Source organism: Ranitomeya imitator, chromosome 4, assembly GCF_032444005.1.
Source record: "Ranitomeya imitator isolate aRanImi1 chromosome 4, aRanImi1.pri, whole genome shotgun sequence".
Lineage (NCBI taxonomy): Eukaryota > Metazoa > Chordata > Amphibia > Anura > Dendrobatidae > Ranitomeya > Ranitomeya imitator.
In genome coordinates, this window is record NC_091285.1 from 578,444,304 (window position 1) to 578,467,581 (window position 23,278).

The 23,278-nt window shown below is 43.3% G+C and overlaps 1 protein-coding gene across 1 annotated transcript in view; it reads left to right on the plus strand.

Moving 5' to 3' along the window:
* The window catches only part of MAP2K1 (mitogen-activated protein kinase kinase 1), a 92,003-nt gene that overhangs the window by 38,592 nt on the left and 30,133 nt on the right, over positions 1-23,278 (plus strand). Inside the window, exons 2-5 of the mRNA XM_069766394.1 lie at positions 1,159-1,369; positions 1,773-1,919; positions 9,811-9,888; positions 17,166-17,217. Of these exons, the coding sequence (XP_069622495.1) occupies positions 1,159-1,369; positions 1,773-1,919; positions 9,811-9,888; positions 17,166-17,217 (488 nt within the window). The remainder of the gene's footprint in view (positions 1-1,158; positions 1,370-1,772; positions 1,920-9,810; positions 9,889-17,165; positions 17,218-23,278) is intronic.

Consider the following 23,278-nt stretch of genomic DNA (forward strand, 5'->3'; position numbering starts at 1 on the left):
GGGATGAGCTGCAGCTCTGGCTTCCTCTTCATGTTCAGTTAGTACAAAGGGGGAGATGGTGACGCCAGCGCTGATTGGGTGCCGACGACACGTGTCACAACACTGCATCACCGCTTCGGGGAGAGCAAGTGCCGGCAACGCAGGAACGGTGTCTGCACGGGGGGGAGTATAGTCTTTATTATCTTATAGGGGCTGAAGATTTAGTTTTAGTAGTTGTCCTAGTAGTGGACAATCCCTTTACGTCTGGCGTTCCATACACCAATCTTAATGAGAGGTGGTGTGCAGGAGTAACATGCAAGGAATTCTTTAAAATGTGCCACATCACTTAATGAATTTGACGCATATTTTTAATATGTCGTCCTCCAGTTTTCTTACAGCTCCATTCATTGTGTAGCAGCTGCTGCCAGGTGCTGCAGAACAGATTCAGCAGCTGCACATTGAATGGAGCTAACTCTGCAATTCTGTTCAGTCTTTACATCTGGCAGCCACTTGAGCATACAGCTGATCTGTGGGGGTGTCAGATGCCCATCAGTCTTAACCCCCTAGGCTAGGTTCACATTGCATTAGTGCAATCCGTTTAGCGGATACGCTAACGGATTGCGCTAACGCAATGTCCAAAAAGGCATTGCGTTTGGCAATCCCGCTAGCGCAGATGCCCGATCCGAAGAACAGACCCTGAACGCTGCAAGCAGCGTTCGAGGTCCGTCCGAAAATAACGGCACATCGTCAAAAATGGCATACGTTAGCGATGCGCTAGCGATCCGTTAGCACATTGCAGTCAATGCTTGCGCTAACGGATCCGTTACATAGCGTTAATTGCGCCATTTTCGCCATGTAACGGATTCCGTTAGCGGACACCCACTAACGCAGTGTGAACCTAGCCTTAACCACGAATGTGATCCCCAGTTTGGACAACCACTTCTGTTATCACAAGAAGCCGATTAGCAGCTGGTTGAAGCAGGTCTTACCACTGCAGCCCTTCACACCATGAGGTGGATATCTGCCTGCCAGATGTCCTCTTTTCACATTTAAAAATAAAAAATGACATCCCTCGATGGAAGGATAAACTGAAGTGAAGACCTTTCTCTAGCGTAATGAACTTTTGTACTGTTCTCCTTGGGTTCATACATTTTCTTTTTTTTCTTTTTGTATTGTCAGGACAAACCTTGAGGCTCTTCAGAAGAAGTTGGAGGAGCTAGAACTGGATGAACAGCAGAGGAAGCGGCTGGAAGCTTTCCTCACTCAGAAACAAAAAGTTGGAGAACTTAAAGATGATGACTTTGAAAAAGTTTCCGAGCTTGGCGCTGGCAATGGTGGTGTGGTCTTTAAAGTTTCACACAAGCCGTCCAGTCTTATCATGGCTAGGAAGGTGAGCCACTGACCTTTTCTTAATGGTTTAGTCAATGTAATAAAAATAACAAAGGGTTCTTCCGGGATTGAATTCATGAGTCCGCTGCTGAGGACTACTGGTTTATCTCCCGAGCAGTTACCAGCTGATCGGGGGGTGCTGTATGTTGGACCCCTGCTGATCTCATATTTATGATCTATTTTATGGATAGGACAGCAATATTTTTATACCTGAACAACCCCTTTTAATATGGTTGTGCACAAGAGCCTAAATATTCTTTTGAGATGACAAGGCAACAATAATGGGGCTGCATGGCATTATGCTGTTGTTTTGGCCCTTACCACCAGTACCGCACCATGACTGCTAAAGCAGCAGCTCTGTGGTCCCTTGGTTTTCTTAAATCAAGTTATATTTTTTCTTGCAGCTGATTCACTTGGAGATAAAACCAGCAATTAGAAACCAGATTATCCGAGAGCTCCAAGTTCTGCACGAATGTAACTCCCCATACATTGTGGGCTTCTACGGGGCATTCTACAGTGATGGAGAAATCAGTATCTGCATGGAGCATATGGTGAGTGCGGGTACATGGGTGGAGCGTGGCGCCCTGAACATTAAGCAAGGGTGATTGGGAAATTATTAAATAAAAAAAGTATTCCATATTCATTCTTTAATTAGAATAATGAGCAGAAATGTCTAAATTACATCGTGTCTTGGTGAATAAGGTTGATGGCGGGTATTAGTCAATCTTATTCCTCCTGTTAAAGACAAAAAGGGAAAAAGCAGCCATTTATTGTATTTCTTAATTGTCTGCAAAGTAGGGGGGGATTTTCCCAATTGGTATGAACCAAATAAGTTGCCCACATGAGAGCCAATAATGTGTAAGGTGAAACTTAATGGATGTCCAAATCTCACTTAATCAGTTGATGGGGTTCTGACCTTCTAAGCTCCTTGGATTGCCATTGACCATGAGTTTTTAAAAGGGTTGTAGCACAACGTGCATTTATGACTTGTTCAGAAGTGATAATTATCTGATCACTGGGGGTACTGTTAATTAAAGAGGTGTTGGGCACCTTATTCCTCGTTAATGTAAGCTTACAGTGAGGACGAGTTTGATTGGAGAGGTGCTTAAACGTGGCTGGTGCTGCTTCATTCAGTCTGTAGGACTGACAGCTCAGTATAGGGCTCTGGTGTTCTCAGCTTTTTAGATAATGAATGGAGCTATAGGGCATATGCCGTGACAAGAAATTGGGGATCAAGACCTCCTTTCTTGTGATTATGGGGGTCCATGCGCTAAGATGATGTACAGTACCTGTACAAGGAGGGTATGTTCAGGAGCTCTGAGCTCCAGTGAAGGAATTGAGACTTTTAGGGAAAGATCTAGTAAGTCGGTCAATGTTAAAGGGAACTTTTCAACAAACGCTATTGGCGCCACAGACTACCAGCCGCCTCTAATGCTGAGCCAGTGTCAGTCAGGGCTGGGAGCGCAGTTACAGACACCGCTCTCTACTCAGAGCAGTGACTGAACCGTCCCGGGGGCGCCCTGTGACTGAACCTGGAACGCTGCTGGGTGGAACAGAGATACATTTTACTCGGACTCCCATGACAGCACGACGAGAGAGGGGATCCGCCCATTAGGAACAGGAAACCTACAGATACAAAAGGGCGGTACCTCTCCCTTGCCTCAGTTGGTTTCCTGTTCCTGAAGGGGACGGATGCCTACAGAAGGAGCCCAGGCCGGCCGGCCGGCCGAATACGGTAGCGGGGGGGTCTCCTACCTCGGCCGGTGCGGAGATCCCTGGAGACGCCACGGTGGTCCTTGCTGGATTTCACGGCAGTGGCGTTCGCAGCAGGGAGCGGAGTCCGGAGGATTTCCTGCCTCCATCAGCGCCGGCGCAGGTAAGTATTCCCATTGGTGGTGCAGCGGTATGGCGTGGCTGCGGGTGCCGGGCTCAGGCGTGTGGTTGAGCTCCCGGAGCGCTACGCTCCATTCCCGGCGTCCTGCACAGCTCTCAGTGCGTGCTGGAGCATTTCCGGGTGCAGTGACGTCAGGGGGCGGTGTTAGCGTCCGCTTCCGGGTCGCCGGACGTCTGCGCATGCGCAGTCATCCCAAGATGGCGGCGCCCATCGCGTCTGTGTGCCGGTTTTGACCGCAAGATCTCCTGCCCTCTGCTGTATCCTGGACCAATAGGGACAGCGCTGGCCCATCTGCTGACCGGATCCAAGGGGTATTTATGCAGGTGGAGATGTTAGATCCCTGCTTTTGGTCGCATTTCGTCATGGAGAGTGGTGGTGAGCAGCAGCAGCTGCCAGACGAGGTACGTCAGAAGCCCAGACAGAAGGATAGAGGCGACCAGTCCAGTCGTAAGAGCTCTTCCGAACAAGGATCCAGAGCTTCGACTAAAGAAACCCCTCGGATTCCGGTACTTTACTTTGGCGCACGGGTAAGTGATCTACGTGAAAGTTCACTTTGTGACGCGGGCCCCTTATACTTTATCATTCCAGGGGAAGAAGAGTACGGGAAAGTCTAAACATAAGGAGTGTGCCCTCTGTGGAGTCCCTCTACCTGACTCTTGTTCAAAAAAATTATGTGCCCCCTGTATACAGCAGACGGTGAGGTCTACAGGAGCGGGTTGGTGGTAGTGACATTAGTCAGATATTAGTTATCCCCTATATTGTCCTCCCCTAGGTAGCAGAAGAGTCCGTATCTCTGGCAAATCTGAGGGAAATGATCCGGCTGGAAGTAAGGGAATCACTACGGTCCCTATCCCAAGCGGAAGGCTCAAAGCATAGGACTCTCTTGGACTCTAATTCTTCAGAGGAAGAAAGAGAGGAAAATTCCTATCTCTCCAGTCCGCTCTCCTCTTCATCAGATGAGGAGTCAGGACGATTCTGTCTACCCTTGGATAAAATCGACAAAGTTGTCAAATCAGTTAGAGGCACCATGGGTATAGAGGAACCTAAGTCACAACCCTCGAAACAGGAGATGATGTTTAGCGGACTTGATCGTAAAAAACATAGATCTTTTCCGGTAAACGAAAAGATTCGGGATTTGATCCTTAGAGAATGGAAGAAACCAGAAAAAAAGGGGGCCTTACCACCAGCATTAAAACGCAGGTATCCCTTTGACGATCCGGTTGTGGATACATGGGATAAAGCTCCTAAATTGGACGCGGCTGTTGCTAAGGCGTCAAAGAAAGCCTCATTACCCTTTGAGGATATATGGGCCCTCAAGGATCCTCTGGACAGAAAAGCAGATATATTCCTTAAAGGTACCTGGGAGATGGCGGCTGGATCTCTCAGACCTGCTGTGGCGGCAACATGTACGGCCAGATCATTAATGGTCTGGCTAGATCAGTTAGAGTCTCAGCTTAAGGACGGTGCATCTAGGGACACTATTCTGAAGGCACTACCGACCATCCAGAATGCTGCAGCCTTCCTATCGGACGCATCGGTGGACTCTGTCAGAATGGTGGCTAGAGTGGCAGGACTATCCAACGCGGCTCGCAGGGCCTTGTGGCTGAAATGCTGGTCAGGTGACATTCAGTCTAGAACCAAGCTCTGCGCCATTCCGTGTGAAGGACAATACCTCTTCGGTCCAACTCTGGACGAGTTGTTGGAAAAAGCAGGGGATGACAAAAAGAAATTCCCCAATCTATATTCATCTTACCGCCGGCCGTTCAATCGAAGGAGATTTGGTCGCGGGAAGAAACACGGGTCCTCTCCCACTAGAGAAAGTTTCAGATGGGAAGACAGACGCGGTAGAGGTACGGGATATATGTTTCGCCGTTCCTCAAAGGATCAGAAAAAACCGGACCAATGACTAACGATCCCTGTGGGGGGTAGACTGTCAGCATTCTCTTCAGCTTGGCTTGACATTACAAACAGTAAATGGGTCAGAGGCATCATTACTGAAGGTCTAAAACTGGACTTCAATCACTGGCCTCGTGAAAAATTTAAATTAACCCCTTTACGTTCCTCCCCCCTTGAGCAAGCAGCCCTGGAAGCAGAGGTTATCAACTTATGTTCCAAGAACGTGCTGATTGAAATTCCGGAATCAGAAAGAGGAAGGGGATTTTATTCTCCTCTTTTTCTGATTAAGAAACCAGATGGATCTTTTAGAACGATCATTAATCTCAAATGTCTTAATGAGTTCCTGGTCAATGAATCATTTAAAATGGAAACAATCAATTCAGCAATAAAAATGTTGTTTAATCACTGTTTCATGGTAGTTGTAGATCTAAAAGATGCATACTATCATGTTCCAATACATGAACACTTCCAGAGATTCCTGAGAGTAGCTGTGTCAATGGGGGGCCAGATTCGCCATTTCCAGTTCAGAGCTCTTCCCTTCGGCTTATCGGCAGCTCCTAGGGTGTTTACAAAGTTAGTGGCCGAAGTCATGGCACACTTACGAGAGTCTGACATCCTAATTATTCCCTACTTGGATGACTTTCTTATAGTAGGGAGCTCTGCAGACCATTGCCGTTCTCAGCTAGAGACAGCCACATCCAAACTTGAGCATCTGGGGTGGATCATAAATTACGAAAAATCTCGTTTACAGCCCCAGAAAATACAAAGATTTTTGGGACTATTGTTAAACTCAGAATCCCAACAGTGTTGTCTTCCGCCCGGCAAGTTGTTACATATCCAGCAACAGGTGTCTAGGGCAATTGATAAGCCATCCATGTCCCTTAGACAGGCTATGTCACTATTGGGTTCTTTAACCTCTTGCATTTCCGCCGTCCGTTGGGCCCAGTTCCACACCAGACCGTTACAATCCGAGGTGCTGGTTAATGATAGAATCTTACAGGGGTCCCTGTAGAATCAGATTACCTTAGGTCCAAAAGCACTCACATCTCTTAGGTGGTGGCTAGACAGTGAAAACTTATCAGCGGGAGTTCCCTGGGTGTCACAGGTAACACGTGTTGTAACAACGGATGCAAGCCCTTCGGGTTGGGGAGCACACATGGATGACATGATGGTTCAGGGTCTATGGTCCCCTCCCCTAACATCAGCCTCCTCCAACCAGAAAGAGTTAATGGCAGTAGAGCTTTCAGTGAAAAAATTCCTCGTATATCTGCAGGGTCATCATGTCAAGATCCTATCGGACAACCAGGTGGCAGTCGCATACATAAATCATCAGGGTGGAACTCATTCCGAGTCACTGATGAGTGGCGAATCGTCTGTTCCAGACAGCAGAAAATCACTTCTTATCCCTAACCGCTCTACACATAAGAGGAAAAGAGAACATCAAAGCGGACTTTCTAAGCCGCAACACCTTGAGACAAGGGGAGTGGTCCCTAAACAATAGCGTGTTCGATCAGATCGTCCACAAATGGGGACATCCAGAAGTAGATTTATTTGCTACCAGGGACAACCGGAAGACAATAAAATTTTGTTCCCTAAATCCCAGGGAAAATCCTCTGACGGTAGACGCTTTTCTCATCAAATGGGATTTTCAACTGGCGTATGCATTTCCTCCACTAGGCCTGTTACCCCTAGTAGTCAGGAAGATAAGAGAAGATCGGGCCAGAGTTATATTGATTGCCCCATTCTGGCCCAGAAGGGCCTGGTTCACTTGGCTCAGGATCATGTCAGTGGAGGACCCCTGGGTACTTCCGGACATTCCAGATCTGCTCTACCAGGGTCCGATCAGCCATCCTCAAGTAAAGAATCTCCATTTAACGGCATGGATTTTGAAAGGGCGTTGCTAAAAAGCAAAGGGTTCTCCCCGAGTCTAATTGAGACCCTTATGAAAAGTAGAAAGCAAATAACCACAACAATTTACGCTAGAACCTGGCGGAAATTTCTGGCCTCTTCTGATTTTAATTTAGAAGAGGGATTACCTATAAAACAAATCTTAGAATTTCTGCAAAAAGGCTTAGAGCTAGGTCTATCCACTAGTGCTCTAAGGGTACAGGTCTAGGCCCTAGGGGCTCTATTTTCATGTAACATCGCCAATAATTATTGGATCTCGAGGTTCATTAAAGCATCTATTAGATCTAGACCCATACATAAAGATAGATCTATGCCTTGGGATCTCAACCTAGTACTGTCAGCATTGACTAGAGAGCCGTTTGAACCTTTTACAATCAGCTTCAATTAAGGCCCTATCTCTTAAGACAGCTTTTCTTGTGGCAATTACATCTGCCCGTAGAGTAGGAGACATACAAGCTCTCTCCAGGGTATCCCCTTATACAGAGTTTCTACCAGACAGAGTAATCCTCAGACCGGACCCAGCCTATTTACCAAAAGTGTCATCACGGTTTCACAGGACACAGGAGATAGTTTTACCATCCTTCCTTCCCAATCCCTCCAACCCTAAAGAAGAACTACTCCATACATTAGATGTTAGGAGATGCCTGCTAGAATACATCTCTATTACTGACACATGGAAGAAAGATGATGCGTTGTTCTTATCTTTCCAAAACCCTAGAAAGGGACTTAGGGTATCAAAGTACACACTAGCAAAGTGGATTAGGGAGGCTATCTCTTTGGCTTACACTGCAGGTGGAGGTCCGGCTCCGCAGAATCTGAGGGCGCATTCCACCAGGGCCATGGCTACATCCTGGGCGGAAAAGTCTGGAGTATCAATCGACCAGATATGTAAGGCGGCCACATGGTCATCCCCGTCCACCTTCTTTAAGCACTATAGGTTGGATTTGGGGGCTTCCTCTGATCTCACATTAAGGGTGCTACAGGCCATAGTCCCTCCCTAAGGAAGCTTACATCTCTGTAATTCTCTCGTCGTGCTGTCATGGGAGTCCGAGTAAAGCATTAAGCTACTTACTGGTAGCGGCATTTCTCGGAGGCCCATGACAGCACCCTTAGTTCCCTCCCTATTCACTGGGGTTTGCACTTCCTATAAATGTATATATTTCACAATACGATACCAGTCCCAATAGATGTCTGATATTTTGTATATAATCTGTATATAGTGTATATTTTTGTGTACCACTAACCGCGGTAGTCCTCTCAAGACTCTGAAATACAACTGAGGCAAGGGAGAGGTACCGCCCTTTTGTATCTGTAGGTTTCCTGTTCCTAATGGGCGGATCCCCTCTCTCGTCGTGCTGTCATGGGCCTCCGAGAAATGCCGCTACCAGTAAGTAGCTTAATGCTTTCTCCTCACAGCATTCAGCTATGTGCTGTCACTAGGCAGGTTAGTAATGCTATTAGCTTGCAGATTAACACCATATCTGCTGGTTAATAGCATGGTTTCTGGTGACGGGTTCCCTTTAAAGGGGTTGTCTGGCCTTAGTGTGTAAGTATGCAGTCGTTCTGTGACTGCAGACTTGTGAATTCTCATAACATGCGCACTGTGAGAATTCTCTGGTAATGGCGCCAGGAATGGTGGTCATGTGACTGTAAGTATGTGATACGCATACTCCCGGCCACATTCCGACTAGACTGTTTCTGGCCTCAGTCAATACACTTGCATTTAGCGAGGCCGGAAACAGTCTAGTCGGAATGTGGCTGGGAGTATGCCTATCACATACTTGTGATCTCGTGACCGCCATTGCTGTGAGGATTCTCCGGTGACAGTGCACGTGATGTGAGGATTCAAAAGACTGCAGACTTGTAGTTTAAGACCAGACAACCCTTTAAGTGGTTGTCCAGCACCTCTTCTCTGCCCGATGTGACATAGGATGTGGGAAGACACTGGAACATATTTCTATAGGAAACCTTCAATGCTCAGCTTGTCTCATCTAATTAATAGGACTTTCCCATCAATTAGGCTAGACTCCCCCCTGTGCATCTGATAGTTTTTTTTCTTTAAAGTCCTGTATGCATACAGAGGCTCCAAACAGCCCTCTTTTAACTATTGCAGCATCATGTACTTACTGCAAATGCATTTTTTTATTAGTTTTCGTTTCAGTTTGTTGCTAAATTTGCCAGAATCTTGGGTATATTCACAGGGAATTTGTAACATGGATATTGGAGCAGGTTCTGCTCTAAAATCCAAATTAAAAACTGCTTCAATTCCTCTTAAATAAGCTTGCTGTTCATTGCAATGGGAATACAAGCCGACAATGCACGTAGTGCTGTTTTTTCCATGGGAAAAGAAGCAAAATGTTAATTCCTGAGGCTTTACTGCTTGAAATAAAAACAAACCCCTTTTAAAATAAATTTCTATAAAAAAAGCAAACTCCCCATGCACAAAAAGCCTTAAAAAAAAAAAAAAAAAAAAAAAAAAAAAAGCACACAGTGAAGCATACCATATTGTTAGCGCGAGTGTTTTATCCTGACAGTGTGAATATAGCATTTATTTGTTTGATACGATGTGAATACTTTTCTGCCCAATCCTTTTGTTTGAAAAGTATTCACATCGATTTTTCTGGCTAACACGGTACCACAATATAATTTATTGTACATCATTTGTTTGATACAATATATTTAGATGGTGTAGTTTTAAATGGTGACCTCTAGATGTAGATTATGTGTTTGTTTTTCCCATAAAGGATGGTGGATCACTGGATCAGGTGTTGAAGAAAGCTGGAAAAATTCCAGAAAAGATTTTGGGAAAAGTCAGCATTGCAGTGAGTATCCAAAAGTTATCTGTGCCCATACAAATTTGCATCTAGTAGATATTTCACTCAACCAACTTTGGAAGTGTTTGCTCTGCTTTATAGGTAGCTTCAGCATGATATAGACTAGTCACACCACTATTATGTTACTGCATATATTTTAGCAGATCAGCAGATGCAGTCATGGTTAAAAGTGTTGGAGCTCTTGAAATTGTTTCAGAAAATGAAGTATTTCTCCCAAAACCTTATTGCAATTACACATATATTTTACATGTTTATTTCCTGTGTGTGTATAATAGAACAATACAAAAAAAGGGGGGGAAAATGCAAATTGGACATAATTTCACACAAAACCCCAAATTGGGCCTGACAAAATTGGCACCCTCAACTTAATATTTGATTGCACACCCTTTGGAATAAATACCGTATTTTTCGGGCTACAAGACACACCGGACTATAAGACGCACCCAGGTTTTAGAGGTGAAAAATAGGGAAAAAAATATTTGAAGCAAAAAAATGTGGTTAAATATTTAGTAACATAAATAACATACTATTATATATAATAACACCACATATAATAGTATGTTATTTGTTATTATATATAATAGTATGTTATTATGTTGGAAGCTGCGGGTAGAAGATGGTGCTGCGGGACCAGTGTGGTGTCTGTAAAGTACTATATGAAGAAGCTGGAGGGTGAGTATAAGAATGGGGTCACAGGGCTTAAATTTTCCAGCACTGAAAACTAATACTGGAGTGCTGCTTTAAGATCCCATTGGAGAACTATAGCTCCCAGCATGTCCTTCAGATGCTATGGCATGCTGGGAGTTACAGTTCACCACAGGAGTTTGAGTGCTTTGTTGTGTGTTGTAGTGACTAACCTGGCAGCCAGCCAGCCACTGTGGTGAGGTAAAAAGCTGGAGCATCCCATGACTGCACACACAGAGCTCTCCCTCTTGTTGCTTCTCCACAGCACAGGTCATAACAGGAAGCTTGAAGATTCTAGTGCGGTGTCTGAAGGACCTGTGATGACATCAGAAAAGGGAAGCTCTGTGCTGCCATGCCATGCTCCAGCCCGCCCACTTCATGACATCACACAGGTCCTTATGCCTCAGCATCCAGCACAGAGAGGCAGGTATGTAGCGATCTAGTCTCCGCTGGCCCCCTGCTGCTGCCTCCTCCACTGGACATAGATCTCCCCAGCTGCTGCAGGAATCCAGCGCTGGGGAAACCATGTGTGTCACTGCTTAAGTGAAGGAGTATTCAATGGCTGCTCACTGCTCAGCTGACAGGTGGGCGGGGAAGCGGCTAATGAATATTCACTGCACTTTAATCATTGGGACCATGTGGTTTCCCCAGCTCTGGAATCCGGCAGCGGGGACATTTTTTCTGCCTCCTGTGAGTGGAATCACAGTGGAACCCACTCGCGCTGCCCCCTCCCCACATGGTACATCCAAACCATAAGACGCACCCACACCTTCCTCCCAAATTTGGAGGAAAAAAAGTGCGTCTTATGGTCCGAAAAATACGATAACTGCAATCAGTCGCTTCCTATAACCATCAACAAGCTTCTTGCACCTCTAAACTGGAATTTTGGACCACTCTCTTCTTTTGCCAACTGCTCCTGATCTCTCATATTTGAAGGTTTCTCCAATATTTTAAAATCTCTTCACAGATGTTCAATGGGATTTAGATCCGGTCTCCATGCTAGCCACTTCAGAACTCTCCAGCGTTTTGCTTCCATCCATGTTTTTGAGTGGCTTCATGAAGTATGTTTGGGGTCAATGTCCTGCTGGGAGACCCATGACCTTGGACGCAAACGCAGCTTTTTGGCACTGAGTACTATATTGCGACCCAAAATCCTCAGATTTCATGATGCCTTACATGGAGTAAAGGCACCCAATGCCAGAGGCAGAGAAACAACCCCAAAATATGTTTGAACTTTTCACCATATTTGACTGTAGGTACTGTGTTCTTTTCTTTGTAGGTCTCATTTCGAATTCGGTAAACAGTAGAATGATGTGCTTTACCAAAAAACTCTATCTTGGTCTCCTCTATCCACAAGAATCTTTCCCAGAAGAATTATGGCTTACTAACGTACCGTATATACTCGAGTATAAGCCGTCCGTCCCCCCTAATTTTGCCACAAAAAACTGGGAAAACTTAATGACTCGAGTATCAGCCTAGGGTGGGAAATGCTGCAGCTACCGGTAAATGTCAAAAGTATAAATAGATACCAATAAAAGTAAAATTGATTGAGACATCAGTAGGTTAAGTGTTTTTGAATATCCATATTGAATCAGGAGCCCCATATAATGCTCCATTCAGTTTGTGATGGGCCCCATAAGATGCTCCATATTAAAATATGCCCCATATAATCCTGCATAAAGGTTAATAATGGCCCCATAATATGCTCCATAGACACATTTGCCCAATATAATGCTGCACAAATGCTGATTATGGCCCTATAAGATGCTCCATACAGACACTTGCTCCACAAACGTTAATTATGGCCCCATACAGACACTTGCCCCATATAGTGCTGCACAAACGTTATGGCCCCATACAGTACTGCACAAACTTTATGGCCCCATATAGTGCTGCACAAACGTTATGGCCCCATATAGTGCTGCACAAACAGAGAAGCACATTGCTAAGGAGAGTAAAACTAATCCCAAACTGTTCTTCAACTATATCAATAGTAAAAGAATAAAAACTGAAAATGTAGGCCCCTTAAAAAATAGTGAGGAAAGAATGGTTGTAGATGACGAGGAAAAAGCTAACATATTAAACACCTTCTTCTCCACGGTATTCACGGTGGAAAATGAAATGCTAGGTGAAATCCCAAGAAACAATGAAAACCCTATATTAAGGGTCACCAATCTAACCCAAGAAGAGGTGCGAAACCGGCTAAATAAGATTAAAATAGATAAATCTCCGGGTCCGGATGGCATACACCCACGAGTACTAAGAGAACTAAGTAATGTAATAGATAAACCATTATTTCTTATTTTTAGTGACTCTATAGCGACAGGGTCTGTTCCGCAGGACTGGCGCATAGCAAATGTGGTGCCAATATTCAAAAAGGGCTCTAAAAGTGAACCTGGAAATTATAGGCCAGTAAGTCTAACCTCTATTGTTGGTAAAATATTTGAAGGGTTTCTGAGGGATGTTATTCTGGATTATCTCAATGAGAATAACTGTTTAACTCCATATCAGCATGGGTTTATGAGAAATCGCTCCTGTCAAACCAATCTAATCAGTTTTTATGAAGAGGTAAGCTATAGGCTGGACCACGGTGAGTCATTGGACGTGGTATATCTCGATTTTTCCAAAGCGTTTGATACCGTGCCGCACAAGAGGTTGGTACACAAAATGAGAATGCTTGGTCTGGGGGAAAATGTGTGTAAATGGGTTAGTAACTGGCTTAGTGATAGAAAGCAGAGGGTGGTTATAAATGGTATAGTCTCTAACTGGGTCGCTGTGACCAGTGGGGTACCGCAGGGGTCGGTATTGGGACCTGTTCTCTTCAACATATTCATTAATGATCTGGTAGAAGGTTTACACAGTAAAATATCGATATTTGCAGATGATACAAAACTATGTAAAGCAGTTAATACAAGAGAAGATAGTATTCTGCTACAGATGGATCTGGATAAGTTGGAAACTTGGGCTGAAAGGTGGCAGATGAGGTTTAACAATGATAAATGTAAGGTTATACACATGGGAAGAGGGAATCAATATCACCATTACACACTGAACGGGAAACCACTGGGTAAATCTGACAGGGAGAAGGACTTGGGGATCCTAGTTAATGATAAACTTACCTGGAGCAGCCAGTGCCAGGCAGCAGCTGCCAAGGCAAACAGGATCATGGGGTGCATTAAAAGAGGTCTGGATACACATGATGAGAGCATTATACTGCCTCTGTACAAATCCCTAGTTAGACCGCACATGGAGTACTGTGTCCAGTTTTGGGCACCGGTGCTCAGGAAGGATATAATGGAACTAGAGAGAGTACAAAGGAGGGCAACAAAATTAATAAAGGGGATGGGAGAACTACAATACCCAGATAGATTAGCGAAATTAGGATTATTTAGTCTAGAAAAAAGACGACTGAGGGGCGATCTAATAACCATGTATAAGTATATAAGGGGACAATACAAATATCTCGCTGAGGATCTGTTTATACCAAGGAAGGTGACGGGCACAAGGGGGCATTCTTTGCGTGTGGAGGAGAGAAGGTTTTTCCACCAACATAGAAGAGGATTCTTTACTGTTAGGGCAGTGAGAATCTGGAATTGCTTGCCTGAGGAGGTGGTGATGGCGAACTCAGTCGAGGGGTTCAAGAGAGGCCTGGATGTCTTCCTGGAGCAGAACAATATTGTATCATACAATTATTAGGTTCTGTAGAAGGACGTAGATCTGGGTATTTATTATGATGGAATATAGGCTGAACTGGATGGACAAATGTCTTTTTTTCGGCCTTACTAACTATGTTACTATGTTATGTTACAAACGTTATGGCCCCATATAGTGCTGCACAAACGTTATGGCCCCATATAGTGCTGCACAAATGTTATGGCCCCATATAGTGCTGCACAAATGTTATGGCCCCATATAGTGCTGCACAAATGTTATGGCCCCATATAGTGCTGCACAAATGTTATGGCCCCATATAGTGCTGCACAAATGTTATGGCCCCATATAGTGCTGCACAAACGTTATGGTCCCATAGATTCTCCATACAGACACTTGCCCCATTTGCTGTTGCTGCGATTAAAAAAAAAAAATCACATACTCTCCTCTCCGTCGCTCAGGCCCCTGGCACTTTCAATAGTTACCTGCTCCTTGTTCCGGTGCAGCTCCATCTTCCGCACTGACGTCACCACGCCCTCTGACCTGAGTGTCACTGCTGAAGACAGAGCGACGCCCGGAACGAGGAAAGGTGACTATCGCGCAGCGCAGCGCTCCCCCTCCCCGTTATATTTACCTTCTCCTGGCGCTGTGCAGTCCCTGGCTTCCCCGGCCCTGCAGCTTCATCCTGTACTGAGCAGTCAGCGTTACCGCTCATTACAGTAATGAATATACGGCTCCACCTCTATGAGAGGTGGAGCCGCATATTCATTACTGTAATGAGCGGTACCATGTGACCGCTCAGTGCAGGAAGAATATGCTGTTGCCGGGGAAGCCAGGGACCTGCAGGGACCGCGCCAGGAGTAGGAGAGTATAATTTCACAGCCCTCCCCCTCCCCTGCCGACCCTGCGTATGACTCCAGTATAAGCCGAGAGGGGGACTTTCAGTCCAAAAAAGTGGGCTGCAAATCTCGGCTTATACTCTAGTATATACAGTACATTTTGGCAAACTGCAATCTATCTTTGTCTCTGTGTCATTCCAGTGTTGACCGATAGTTTGCGCTGACACTGATGCACCTTGAGCCTGCAGGACAGCTTGAAGTTTTTTTGAACTTGATTGGGGCTGCTTATCCACCATCCAGACTATCCTGCTTTGCATCCTTTCATCAATTTTTCTCTAACTTTCTGTAACGTTTTTACTTCCAGGGACATTAGTACAGTGCCAAAATTGTAAATTGCTTGATTTATTTTGCGCAACGTGGACAAAGGAACATCAAGATTTCTGGTGATGGACTTGTAACCTTGAGATTGTTGTTTGTCAACAATTTTGATCCTCAAGTCCTCAAACAGTTCTCATCTCCTCTTTCTGTCCTCCATGCTTAGTGTGGCACCCACAGGCGCACAATGCAAAGATTGCGTCAACTTCTCCTTTTATTTTATTTTGGGTGTGATTTTCATATTGCCCACACCTGTTACTTGCCACAGGTGAATTTAAACGAGCATCGCAGGCTTGAAGCCAAGTTGTTTACCCACCATTTTGGAAGGCTGGCAACAATTTTGTTTGGCCTATTTTTGGTGTTTTGTGTGCAATTATTTTCAATTTGCCTTTTTTTTTCTCTCTCTTTTGTGTTGTTTCAATACACAAAATGAAAATAAACGTATATAACAAAACGTGCAATTGCAATAATTTTCTGGGAGAAATCCTTCATTTATTGGAACAATTTCAAGGATGCCAACTCTTTTGGCCATGTCTGTCAGTTTTGTAATTCATCATCATCATCATCATCATTAATCTAAAAAGAAGCCTTGTACAGTTTTGTTATAAAGCATTTTTGAAATATTTTGTATTCTAAAATTCATATTTATATTTGTTTTGAAATTTTCTACCATGAAATAAAAAAAAAATCTATATTAAGCTGTGTCCGCTTTTGTGGCTCAATTCATCTATCCTGTCATATTTAGCAGGGAAAAAAAAAAAAAGGTATTCCCATCTCCAAGAGCATATCCCAATAATGTAGTAGGTGTAATAATAAAAATGTTAAAATTATTAATAGCAAATACCTCCAATCATAAATGTAGTGTAGATTTTTTGGTTTGCAATTTTTATTTCTTCATGTGCAGGACCTTAGGTATCCATGGTTACGACCACTAGCAACTAGCTTACTGTCACTATATCAGTGGTCGTAACCATGGACCTCTAAGGTCCTGCAATGTCTGCATAGAAGGAAAGAGACCTAGCAAATCAGAAAAACTATACTGCATTTGCTAAAATTATTATTACACCTTCTACATATTGGGATAGGATCTTGAAGATGGGAATACTCCTTCAACTCTGCAAAAGAGAAGGCTGTACAGATCCCACATGGCCATACTTCCTGACACCGTAGATTTGTAGAAAACTAGGCCTTAAAACAACTACTTACTACTTCTAGAAACACAAAATCAATGCTGATTATCTTTTGGGTTTTTTGTTTTCAGCTCTTAATACTTTTTTCAATATACTAATATTGAGTTGCTATAGTGTAAAGGCCGCCATGCACATTAAACTATCCGCCAAACCCACCTATATCGGCGGAATTGGCCAACGGTCTAATATGAATATGGGTCTCCAGACTATTCCGCAACAGATTGTGTGAGGAGAGAAGGATCTGACCTTTTGGATTTCCCAAAGCTGATCCATTGAATTGGGGAAGAGAACAGTCAGTCTATGGGGGTTTTAAGGTGTAAATATTGTAATATGGAGGCAAATAAAGGTGCCCTTCTCATAGGATGCATGTAACACATAGCCGTATACATTTTTCAGATCTTGACACAGGTATTAAGTCCTAGTATTTAGATGGAAATGCTTTAGAGACCAGACTGGGGGACTAGTACCGTTTAATGTGGACATGATATTGTGTTACTAACTTGACACTGATTATATTTTTGAATAGGTGATAAAAGGCCTGACTTACCTGAGAGAGAAGCATAAAATCATGCATCGGGGTAAGGAAAAAACATTTACATACTTGTAACCATACTATGAACTCTGGTCAGGAAGGAGAAATATGGAGAAGGCTATTTCCAGTGATAGTTCCTCAATCTTAGATACAGCACCTAACAACTGGATGGGAATGATCTTGCACTACTTGTTATAGGGCTATGGTTCTCATCCCCACACAGGAAAACAGGACCACCATAAAATCGAGATCAAACGGTTATTGTCTAATGCCTAATTTAGGCAAGGGGATGGTACGTGATTGGTATTTTCAGTTTGGTGCAAGACGGTTGTGACATATTCTACAGTAAGTTTTATTGAGGTCCTTGGGAGTCATCTGTCAAACTGACCCTTGGAATCAAAAAGATAATGCACCCCTTTTTAAGGAAGCATCCTATTAGTAAGAGGGCTATGATTTTTGCATTCGTGTTCAAGAGCAATAACTGAGGACCCCTGTTGTCCTTTATGTTGGATATATCTACTGTAGAGCACTAATTAACAAGGGCTCATGATGGATATATCTGTCATACTGATCCCGTGGGCACTGCTTCTGTACTCACACAAATAACTACAGGAGCCTGATTTATATAGTGGTGGGTATTGGTGAGGAAACTGGCCCCTGCACATTAACACCTTAGATGCCATGGGTAATTTTCAGCAAGTGAGGAGGCGCCCCTGTGCTGATGCTCTGCCATGGCAGCCATGGATTAACATGGTCCTCATGATTGCCATCTTCGTTTTCCTACTAGAATCAGCCAGAGGTAACATCAGCACACAGGGTCATAATTGTGTTTTTGGTTTTTTTTTTTGTTGTTTTTTTTTTTTTTTACATAATAAAGACATGACTAAGGTGAAAGAGGGGAATTTTTAAAACTTTTCTTTACTAATTATTTAGTCCCCCTTGGGAACTTAAGACTTCAATGAGCTTAACCACTCATAAAATACACTGAAATGCTCCTCTATCACGGACAGTTTTTCCTATAGATGTTACCTCTGGCTGATTCTAGTAGGAAAACGAAGATGGCAATCATGAGGACCATGTTAATCCAGGGCTGCCATGGATATATATATATATATATATATATATATATATATATATATATATATATATATATATATATATATATATATATATATATATATATATATATATATATATATATATATATATATATATATATAATATGTATATATATATATGTATATATATATATTCTCTATATCTCATGTACGGTTGTTCAGAAATGTCTGCATGAAAACAACTTTTTTGTGGATTTTCTTGCATAAGAGCTTGAAAACTTAAATCTATATAAATTCAGTATCGGCATAATTGTACTGACCCATAGTTTGAAGCTAACCTGTTACTTGTACCACATGGTGAACATCAAAAAAAGACAAAGTACAGGGGTAATGTTCCTCCCTCAAAGAAATGTAGGCCACGATGGTACCATTACAAATACAACTCTTTCTACAAAAATCAAACCCTCATTTGGTTAAATTGACTGAAATATTAAATTGGCTATGGCTTGGTGAGGATGGCTGGCTATTCCTGATCCATGGCTGTATATTATGGCGTCTCCGTTACAGGACTTCCATGGATGGGGGAGTAGAGAAAAGGGTAGAAAAGGTGCCCTTATTTTGCAAAATATGAAATGAGCTTGGCACCGGTGTATTTTGGAGACTAGGGTTATTCCTGGGAGGGGTGTCCTTTTACACCCGCACTGGCATTGGGATATAAAGTATGGGATTGGGGCAAGAAACTTACGGGTATCTGAGGATGCACTACATATACTCCAATATTGCGCAATTCCACTCTAGGTGAGGTGTGTTAAACTAAAGGTGTCTTTTTTTTTTTTTTTTTATTTGGAGCAAGAAAGGATCTGGATTATAGAACTGTTATTTACAAACTATTCTCAAAAGCATTTAACAGCTTCAAGTGTAATATAATTTACCGTGTAGCGCTTTTATCAACAAATCTATCTACAAATCAGACATGCTCTTTCAACTCAATTAGGTTTGACCTCAGCATACAACATCATCCCCTAATAGTGTTCCCCCCTACTCCAGTCCTCAAGAGCCCCCAACAGGTTAGGTTTTCAGGATAAGTCTGTAGCTAAACCCCCCAGAGTCCGGCAATTTCCGGTGTCTCAGCTACCGGGGTTAGCTGACACCCTGGAGTACACTATCAAGGTTGGTGTTTCCAGTCCCCAATCACGTGATGCAAAAAAAGTGTGTATACTGTGAAACTAATTTCTCTCCCTTCTAACATAACATAACATGTCATAGGAGAGAGAGATGATGTCCCCAAGTCTCCCTCAGTACATCCGCCACACACCCCCTTCTGAGTCCTCATGCTCCGTCCCCTGGCTCTCCACCTTCTCTTCATGAAAAAAAAAAAGGTGGCGGGCGCATGTACAATGCGCCTGCCGAGATCTGGCAGACACCCGGAAACGGTGAATATTGAGCACTGTGCTAGACCCAATCACAGTGATCAAATGTTGTAGATCATACCTGTGTCATCCACTTAGTCAGAGTGTGTGTATATATTATTGTCTAAGGTCCACTTCTGTCTGTAACGGAAATCCCGCGTCGCTGATTGGTCGCGCCCAGCCTGCCCCGACCAATCAGCGACAGGTACAGTCCGGCCACGAATTGTACCCTCCAGTCAGTGCCCGTCCATACTCCCCTCAAGTCAGCACCAGATAGCGCTAGCAGTCCGTTAAACAGACTGCGTTACACCACGGCATAACGCGGTGTAACGTAGTCCGTTAACGCTGCCATTACCCCTGTAAGTGTGACCAACTTTTTACTATTGATGCTGCCTATACAGCATTAACCCCTTACCGGCATCGGACGTACTATACCGTCCGATGCCGGCTCCCCTGCTTTGATGCAGGGCTCCGCGGTGAGCCCGCACCAAAGCCGGGACATGTCAGCTGTTTTGAACAGCTGACATGTGCCCGTAATAGGCGCGGGCAGAATCGCGATCTGCCCGCACCTATTAACTAGTTAAATGCAGCTGTCAAACGCAGACAGCGGCATTTAACTACCACTTCCGGCCGGGCGGCCGGAAATGACGTCATCGCCGACCCCCGTCACATGATCGGGGGTCGGCGATGCTTGTATATTGTAACCATAGAGGTCCTTGAGACCTCTATGGTTACTGATTGCCCGTTGCTGTGAGCGCCACCCTGTGGTCGGCGCTCACAGCACACGTGCAATTCTGCTACATAGCAGCGATCAGCAGATCGCTGCTATGTAGCAGAGCCGATCGGGTTGTGCCTGCTTCTAGCCTCTCATGGAGGCTATTGAAGCATGGCAAAAGTTAAAAAAAAGTGAAAAAAATAAAAAAAACATAAAAGTTTAAATCACCCCCCTTTTGCCCCAATCAAAATAAATCAATAAAAAAAATATCAAATCTACGCATATTTGGTATCGCCGCGCTCAGAATCGCCCGATCTATCAAATAAAAAAAAGTATTAACCTGATCGCTAAACAGCGTAGCGGGAAAAAAACTTGAAACGCCAGAATTACGTTTTTTTGGTCGCCGCGACATTGCATTAAAATGCAATAACGGGCGATCAAAAGAACGTATCTGCACCGAAATGCTATCATTAAAAACGTCATCTCGGCACGCAAAAAATAAGCCCTCAACCGACCCCAGAGCACGAAAAATGGAGACGCTACGAGTATCGGAAAATGGCGCAATTTTATTATTTTTTTTTTTTTAGCAAAGTTTGGAATTTTTTTTCACCACTTAGATAAAAAATAACCTAGTCATGTTTGGTGTCTATGAACTCGTACTGACCTGGAGAATCATAATGGCAGGTCAGTTTTAGCATTTAGTGAACCTAACAAAAAAGCCAAACAAAAAACCAATGTGGGATTGCACTTTTTTTGCAATTTCACCGCACTTGGAATTTTTTTCCCGTTTTCTAGTACACGACATGCTAAAACCAATGATGTCGTTCAAACGTACAACTCGTCCCGCAAAAAATAAGCCCTCACATGGCCAAATTGACAGAAAAATAAAAAAGTTATGGCTCTGGGAAGGAGGGGAGTGAAAAACGAACACGGAAAAATGAAAAATCCCCCGGTCATGAAGGGGTTAATAGTAAAAACATAATGTTAAAATTAATTTAAAAAAAATCATTATGTTCTCACCTTCCGGCGTCCCCAGCAGCCTTTCCCGCTCTTCGTGACGCTCTGGTCCCAAGAATGCATTGTGGCAATGACTCCAGATGACGTAGCGGTCTCGCAAGATTTATCCTCAGAAGAAGAGGTGACTCTTGGTCTTCCTTTCCTGGGGTGGTTCTCATGTGAGCCAATTTCTTTTTTAGCGCTTGATGGTTTTTGCAACTGCACTTGGGGACACTTTCAAAGTTTTCCCAATTTTTCGGAATGACTGACCTTCATTTCTTAAAGTAATGATGGCCACTTGTTTTTCTTTACTTAGCTGTTTTTTTCTTGCCATAATACAAATTCTAACAGTCTATTCAGTAGGACTATCAGCTGTGTATCCACCAGACTTCTGCTCAACACAACTGATGGTCCCAACCCCATTTATAAGGCAAGAAATCCCACTTATTAAACCTGACAGGGCACACCTGTGTAGTGAAAACCATTCCCGGTGACTACTTCTTGAAGCTCATCAAGAGAATGCCAAGAGTGTGCAAAGCAGTCATCAAAGCAAAAGGTGGCTACTTTGAAGAACCTAGAATATAAGACCTATTTTCAGTTGTTTCACACTTTTTTGTTAAGTATATACGGTAATTCCACATGTTAGTTCATAGTTTTGATGCCTTCAGTGTCATGAAAATACAGAAAAATCTTTAAATGAGGTGTGTCCAAACTTTTGTCTGTACTATGTATGTATGTCTGTGTGTGTGTATATATCTATCTATCTATCTATCTATCTATCTATCTATCTATCTATCTATCTATCTATCTATCTATCTATATATATAATTATATTATATAAAATGACGATCTGACTATACTAGTGATGAGGTCAAGTGGTCGCTACTCAAGTTTGAATTGGTTGCCCGAGTAACATGTTCCTGCACCAATCATGTTCCCGCATGTGTCAGACACGGCCATTACACAGCACATAGCAGGGGCACATTTGTAAGATAATGTTTAATCTGGTTTTTGTTGAAAAGAACTTCAAAACAAACAAGGAACAAAGGATTCAACAACATAAAAAGTATTGAGTACAAAAAGAAATCTCATATACAACTGTATATCAAGACCTGTAACCAACAAATCCCGAAATAGTATAACTTTCAGGTCAAAATAATTTTCAATCAAGTCCAACAAGATCTGAAAAAAAAAAAGAAAAATCCATGGCGGATGTAGGTATCCCCTATCCAGGGAGACTGTATGACCTTTGGTGATACATATGAGGTATCTTCTGAAAAAGAGAGCGACCCAAACAGGAGGAGCTAGGTCACTCCAAGTAATAATGGTATAAACACGAACGGAAAGAATGAGACTAAGGAAGAGGAATATGGGGGAGGAGAGAGGATTAAAAAAAAGGGGGGAGGGGGAGGAACCATGGAGTCAGATATAGAAGGGGGCAACTTGCACCCCTATAATGACGTCCGTCTAACCCGTATTGTTCAATCTATCTTCCTTATGGCTTAGAAAAGAGGGATTGAAAGTCCTGAGAGTCCATATACAAAATCCAAGGACTCCAGACCTGCAGATATTTACATTTGTAAGATTATCTCGGCACAGGAACATTTTATTTACACACATCTAGTTGTGGAACTTACTTTTTATTCTAAAATCTATTAGTTAAAATGTACTTTGACCGTGGGAAAACCCCTTTAAGGGAAGATCAGGGAGTTTAAATGGAGATGGGTTTTTTTTTGTCTTTTTATTATTTTGCAATTGTACTGTCATTTCTTATAATTGAAAATGGAAAATATGTATTTGGAGTTTTAATAAAAATGTCTTCATTAAAAAAATGACTAGCTCTCTTGGTAATTAAAAGGCCAGCTCTGTCTAGTGCCATCACACAGGGTGGAGAGGGTAAGACCCAGCGCAGAAGAGCTCCCAGGATGG